Consider the following 7,500-nt stretch of genomic DNA (forward strand, 5'->3'; position numbering starts at 1 on the left):
CCAGGGAGCTCCTGGAGATTGAATTTTGATCTGTTGTGGATCATGTGGTTTTTCACCAGATGCCCAGCTTCCATTGCTGCCATTATTGTATCACAAACAATCTCTGCCAGCTTGACTTGCTTTTCCACCAGGACATTCTTTGCTCCTGTCACATCTGTTCAATGTTAATCTGTTAATTTGTGCAATATTTTTAAAGTTAAGGCAATTTTCTGTGCCTGGTTTATTCTGTGTGCGGTAAAAAGATTATTTGGGTTTCTAAGGATCTTAGAATTACAACTATTTCATTGCTTCACAGCCATTTGAGCACAAACATTTTGCAGTGCTGTTCACTAGTTGGAACTGGTATATTCCAGGATTTGTGGGTGTATATTTGCTTTTGCATTATGTAATACTTTCAAAGTTTTGTGAAAATTTCACTTTGTGTGATGTTGCTATGGAGTGGAGCTGTCCGGGGGGGCGGGAATAAATGACCCTAAAGATATCGTTCGTGGTCTGTTTTGTCTTTTTTTTTAAGGCTCCAGCTTCTGGTGAGGATGGCGATAAATCCCCAACTACAGAATCTGTGTTTGGAGCAAATGCCCCCATGATCTCCTGTGTGTTTGACCGTAAGTAAAACGCTACAGTTCTGAACATTCTGCCATAATGCCACAGACTATCTTCCACCAATAATTGTGTGGAGCAGTAAAGGCTGATCATTTTCCTGTGAAATTATTCACCAAAACTAATGTCTTACACTAACATGTGAATAATGTGTTTTTTGCTCTTTCCCAACACCACCCCTCTTCTCTCCCTCTGTCCACTAAAACCATTGCCCAGAAACCTGTCTTGGTGTTTTTACCAATTTGTAGTAATGTTTTATAGCTACTGGGGCCGAAATTGCCCCTTTTTTAAAAAAAAAAGAGCCCAGTCTCCGACAATCAGGAAATTGCCCTCTTGATTTTTTGACGTGGAGAAGATATTCACCCTGCTCCTGTGCGAATGGAGGAATGTGCACTGCCTGGTCCCTGCCCTGGAAGCGACATTTCCCTAATAGTCGATTGACCACTTATCGGTGCGCCCGACAGCTACGCGCGATGCGCAGCTGCCAGTGGCTGGGCGGTGTGTCCACCTTTTAAAGGGGCGGATGAACTGCCGTGGCCGCCATTTTATTAATTGTCAGCCAACTCTACAGTCGGCCTGACAATGGCAGCCACGGGTTTGGACAGGCAGCCTGGCACCCTCCTCTTGGGGGCATGGGAGTTATTTACCCTGGTAGATACTGAATAAAAATGTGCCGTTTAGCACGAGCTGCTTCCCATTTATATATACATATTTTGATTGAGTCGATGTGCCTCTCCATGTTTCAGCAGTGGCTACTGAGTTGTCACTGTCCAATATGAGAGAGAGAGAGAGAATAATGTAAATGCAGACCGAATCTGGAGGTTGGGGCCTGACCTGAGGAGCACAGCAGAATGGGGCTCACTGGAATAAGATTTTGCTTCACTTCAGAATCAGTTTGGGCCTTCACACTGGATTAACATTTCACATCGATGCTTAATTTAGGAGTGTAATCTAGAGTAGAGCATACTTTTGGTAATGCTGGTGTTTTGTTCCAGGGCCTTTAATCTATCACCTCCGTTGCTATATTTATCAAGCAAGAGCCATAGTTGCTATGGACAAAGACAGCTTTTCAGGTATGTGCTTGTCAAACTTCATCCAGTAAAATTTATTTGATGAACTGTTCGAAATGGCATTGTGTTCTGTATCTGAACTTCCTACATCATAAAAATATCTTGGATGTATATATAATATTAGTCCTGTGCTACTAATGAGTAAATCCGAAGTGAATTCTACAGAACGGATCTGTTGTAGTAAAACCTTCAACAAAATGGAAAGTGTGGGAGTACAACCACCGCGCTGCCACACGTGAACATTTGTTTCTAATCCTTCAATTCAGGATCTTTTTAAAGTAATTGTTTTGTTTAAAACCTCGGTGAAATTGTAATCAGGTTGTCTTTTAATATGTGGCTGGTTGTTTACATCTATTATAAAGGTTGTATGGTGAGTGTGGGGTGCACTCAGTTCCCAGGTCCAAGAATGCAGAAATGGGCATGGAGATGTGTTGCCTCAGGTCTGTGCCTCCATGACATCACCCTGGGATTTCTAGGGTTTTGCAAAACAACCTGCTATATGGGCACCATAAGAATGCTAATGAAGCAAGAAGAGGTGTTTGCAGGGTGCCCTGCAGCATCTCGAAGATAAAAGGAGACGGAATGCAACTAACTCTTTGATCCCCACCTTTGGCCCTTCAGGCTGCTGCACTCCAATAGGCCAGGATACTGGGGTCTTGGGTGTCCAATTATACTCCTGTTTCAACCAGTCAATCCCAGCTTAAGGTGCAGCCAAGGACAGATCTGTGCCATGCAAATGGCCGAAGCCAGGAAAATTGAGCGGACTTTTGCACTCACGGGTGCAGCAGATATCCTGCGACTGTCTTGACACCTGGGAGTAAAATCGGTCCTTATGTTCTGGGTTTTGAATATCTAGGTTCGTGTCATTGTTGCAACTAACTCCCTGAAGTTGCTGCATTTATCTAGGATCCAATGCAAATGCAGTACTGTTGTAAATGTCACTTTGGACTCTCTCAGTTCTCGGCAATTGTGTAGCAGTAGTTAAGTTCCATTTGCTAGGTGCATTTATAATAAAATGGGATTACTCTAAATGTTTCAAATTTTCCTGTTTTTTAAAAAAAAATATTGCTGCATAAAAAAAGTAGTTGGCAAAAGAAGAGTTAAATGCCTTGGACTCTAGTCAGTTATTGAAGGCTGACCTGCACATGACCTAAACAATAATTTCTGGAACTAGGTTGTGGGAGCTTGTACAGGAAAGTGTTATGTTCAGCAAGTCTGTTGTACAGATAAGGGTGATTACGAGCTGTAGATAATGCCAGAGCCCAAAGATGTCTGCTCTTCGATGTCCAATGAGGTGGAAGCAGTCATAAATATCAACAGGTGGAAATTCTGGCCTTCCCTGTTCATATAAAGTTGCCATGTTTAATGGTCTGCAGCCCATCTGTACCGAGCAGTTAGTTATAAGTTGTGAACTTCCTCCAAATATTTGACACTGTATGCTGGAGGCCAACAGTTACAAGCCAGCTGTACATCTTTTGTTATGTTAGTTTGGGATGATTTTGAGGAGAACCATTGCGCAAATCACAAGCAATTACAAATTCTAATCTTTTTCTCCCCCTCAGTCCATCTAACTTTCTCCTCGCCTGTCCTGAAGGTGTTAACTCGTGATGCGCATCAACTCTGTCTTTCACCAAATTGTCAGTGTTTGTATCTGCTTGTTTGTGTTGGCAGATGACAAAAGAAAGGCCCCAGTAGCACATCCGGCTCCTACCTACTGTCACTCCTCCCAAGATTGAATGTCACTGAACACTGGGTGGGAATTCCAGTCTGTGGTGAGGAAGGGTGCCTCTTGTCAGTGTAGTAACTATATAAACCATTTCAGGAAAACCTTTCAATTTTTCTGTCTTACACAACATAAGTGGAGTGTTGCATACACCTGCAGCTGAAGTTATGACGAGCCAGTGCCTTGCTACACTCTGTAAATACACGTCATAGATTTATACTCTGCACTGTTCAGTTTTTGGGTTTTCCAGGTTGTGTGGTGTACCTGGCCTAAGTGACCATTCTTCATGTGAGCTTAGACAGCAAGCCTTTTAACCACTAAGGCGAGGGGGCTATCTCAGCCAAGCATGACCGTGTCCTCACTCGACTTGTGCACAAAGGCGCCTGGTAACATGAGTCACTGGATAGCAATCAGGACTGAGGGCCTTGTTTTTTTTTGTTCTCCCTTATCATGCACTCTTAGACCAGAGGTGCTGAGACCAAATGTTGTGCTTCAACAGTTAGCAGCCTTGCAATGAGGAGGTGCAGTGAAATGAAAGTGTACATTGTATAAAATATTAGCAATAAGCTCAAGACAATTGCAGGCATCAATTAATATAGTTGTAAATTTTTCAAATTGTTCTTGTTTTGAAATCTGTATCGACTCAATTGTGTAGTTCATTTTGATTCCAGTTGTTCTATTGCATGAGTTCCACCTGCACTTTTGCTTTTAATGGAAATTGATAAAACCTTCAGCTTTTTATGTTGGCTTCTCATCAATAGAGGTGATTCTTCAATCTAGTGCTCGAGGGGCATGCAGCTTGGGAAGTAGCGGAGATGCAGGTTGTGATTTTCCAATCATTTAAAATAATCAAAGGTTGCACCTCCCCCTGGTTTCCCAAACTTCAATCCCCATGCACACTGATCTTTGCTTGGAGTACAATCGCCCCTGAAGTATTTTTGCTTTTTCAGGTTTAAAAACTATGACCTTATTTTTGCAGATCCATATGCTCATGTTTCATTTCTTCATCAAAGCAAGACAACCGAAGTTGTCAAATCCACTCTGAACCCAACCTGGGACCAGACCCTTATTTTCAATGACATTGATATCTATGGCAGCCCTGAAAACATCATTAAAAATCCACCGAATGTGATGATTGAAATATTTGATGAAGACCAAGTTGTACGTATTATTTAATTTGGTTTCTTTGCATTGATTTTGCCTATCTGTATAGGACAAGATGTTAAATTTGATTGTTCTATACAGGGAAAAGATGAATTTTTAGGCAGATGTACCTGTCCTCCAATGGTGAAGCTGGATCCAAACACTGATATGACGCCCTGGCTTGTCTGGTACCCAATAAAGAATGGAACAAAGAAATCTGGGGAGCTCCTTGTTGCTGCTGAACTGATATTGAAAGATAAAGTAACTATATTGGAGTATCTTTACACTTTGCCATTACAATAAGATATAGCCTTTCCCCCAGCTCTGATGTGTTTTACACATTAAATAAATACATCCTGTCGCTTTGCCTTTATAGCTTTAATGTTAATAAGCCAGAATTAGTGATTATCTATTTATATCTTGTTTCTCATCTGCAAACTTGTGTCTGAGCTTTGACTGGTTCAGTGTTTATACTGTTTGATCGGTATTTAGATACATGGGAAATTTCTGCCCATTTCCCCCCTTTCTATCTGCACAAATGGCCCACCAAGTTACAAATAAAAAGCAATTTCGACCTTGTCATTCTAAAATCTGTTGGCAGATTTAAGAATACCTTCAATGCCGAGCCTGCTGGCCTTTTCCCTCCCTACGGCTCTGCCATCTAAACTGAAGCCTCCAGCTCGCCTGACTGGCTTTGGTCCTTGTCAGCGATGGCTGTGGATAGCACTCTCGCCTCTGAGCCAGAAGGTAGTGGGTTCAAATCCCACTCCAGAGACTTGAGCACACAAATCTAGGCTGACACTCCAGTGCAATGCTGAAGGAGTGCTGCACTGTCGGGGATGCCGTCTTTCGGATGAGACGTTAAACCGTGGTCCCGTCTGCGCTCTCAGATGGATGTAAAAGATCCCATGGCACTATTTTGAAGAGCAAGGGAGTTATCCCTCAATCAACATACCTGTTTATCTGGTCATTATCACATTGCTGTTTGTGGGAGCTTTCTATGTGCAAATTGGCTGCTGGGTTTCCCACATTATAACTGTGACTGCACTCCAAAAGTATTTTATTGACTGTAAAGCGCTTAGAGACATCTGGTGGTCGTGAAAAGCACGATATAAATATAAGTGTGGTTTTTTTTGCCTGCTGTTTGCTCTTTGACTTCCTCAACAGGCCTTCCCCATAGCTCTTGGGTATATCCAGCCCCAGTTTCTTGGCCTCAATGTGAGATAATTTTTTTTAAATAATCTGACAATGGTCTTGTTTCAGCAGAATGATTTTTAAACACCGCAATCTTTTTGCTCTAATAATACTGTTTGTACTCAATTTTGTGAACTATTTTCTTTCATTCCAACAGCCTGATGGGTCTAATTTGCCAATTCTTCCTCCAGTGCGGTCAGGTGTACTGTACATGGTGCCACATGGCATCAGACCAGTCGTGCAGCTTACTGCAATTGAGGCGAGTCTCATTTCTCCTGTTGTTTTTATTCTACATTGGTGTATTTTTGCTTGAGTTTCAAGAGGCACAAGTCACTGTTAATTTTATTAATGTGCTGCTAGTGCATATTTCATTTTGTATCTTTACTATTCTACTCCAGCCCCTCAAATTGGTGGTAATTAATTCAATGCAAAACTTTAAGTACTGGAACAGTTATCATGTATGCCAACATTGTTTATATGCTTGAAAGGAGATGTGTTTGAATTTCCAAATATGTACAGAAATAATTTCTGGACTCATTTGACATCGTTGTGTATTATTGCACAAAATCTTTTCTGTTAGTAATTGGCTGTAACCTGGATTTTGCTGTGAGCGGTGAAGGAACGACTTCCACTGTTGTCCTTGCGTACACTTCCCATAGACTTTGTGGCCTTGTTGGTGCTGACTGTCCCTCTTCTGGCATCAGTTTGGATTGGGCACCCTCTACAGGGGATCTGCAAGCCGGTCAAGCAGCAGGGAAACTGTTTAAACAATTGGATTGAAGAATCCTCAGACACGCAGGAAGTAAAAAATATATATATAATTTTTTTATTTTATATATAATATATATATGATTGCACATAGGATTAAGGGAAACACAGAACAAAACAGGAAAACTATTTTTAAAAGCTCTGCAACATTAGTTTTCTTGAGTCCACACTTGCAGAGAGGTTGTTCAGCAGTAATTATCACTTACTATGCCGTTGGTCCTGATTGAATAAGCCCTAACTTTTTCAGTAGTTTTTAAAAGTGAGAATAGTGGGTAATTCGCCCAGGTTTTCTCTGCAGATTCCATTGGCGAAGACTGCAACAGCGCAGCCTGTGGGGGAGTAGGGTATCAGTCAACAACTTCTGCGTTTCTGGATTTCTGCGTTTGCACATGTATGGGAAGTTGCTGTCAGTTTGACCCAGTAATAATGGCAAGCACTGACAGCCTCGCCATTACTAATGCAGCAAAAATCCGGACCATTATGTTTTGGTTCATATTTTGTAGGCTATTTGTTGAAATAGCTAATTATACCATCTGCTTCAAACAAAAGGCTGAGTGAATGGGTTCACGAATCGAAATGTTGTGCAGATTATTTAACTGAAGTGTTGTTACAGATCCTAACCTGGGGGTTACGGAACATGAAGAGCTACCAACTGGCTGCTGTCGCTTCCCCAAGTCTCATTGTGGAATGTGGTGGGGAGTATTTAGAATCGGCTGTGATCAAGAGTCTTAAGAAATGTCCAAACTTCCCCAGCTCTGTTCTCTTTATGAAAGTGGTATGTATTTGAATACTGAATCACCAAGAATACCATGCAGTCGATCCCCTTAAATTGATGAATTGGTACTGATTGACTTTTTTTTACTGCATGTAATGCAAAGGAATAGTGGACCAATTGAATTATGCTTGCCCAATAAGATTTGTGAAATATTTAATTGGAATATTGATGTACAGTCATTTGTATATAAAATGACTAGATTGCATCACTTCTCATGGTCCTAGAAT

General features: G+C 41.4%; 1 protein-coding gene across 1 annotated transcript; it reads left to right on the forward strand.

Moving 5' to 3' along the window:
* Nucleotides 1-514: 514 nt before the first annotated feature.
* On the forward strand, nucleotides 515-7,273 carry LOC139250086 (myoferlin-like; the record flags this gene model as incomplete). The annotated part of the gene is made up of 6 exons (XM_070872661.1): nucleotides 515-605; nucleotides 1,596-1,673; nucleotides 4,373-4,554; nucleotides 4,639-4,797; nucleotides 5,888-5,989; nucleotides 7,112-7,273. Coding segments are annotated over 6 exons (774 nt in total), but the record flags the coding sequence as incomplete, so codon positions are not given.
* Between the last annotated feature and the right edge of the window lie 227 nt (nucleotides 7,274-7,500).

Source organism: Pristiophorus japonicus, unplaced genomic scaffold (assembly GCF_044704955.1).
Source record: "Pristiophorus japonicus isolate sPriJap1 unplaced genomic scaffold, sPriJap1.hap1 HAP1_SCAFFOLD_3468, whole genome shotgun sequence".
In the NCBI taxonomy this organism is placed as follows: Eukaryota; Metazoa; Chordata; class Chondrichthyes; family Pristiophoridae; genus Pristiophorus; species Pristiophorus japonicus.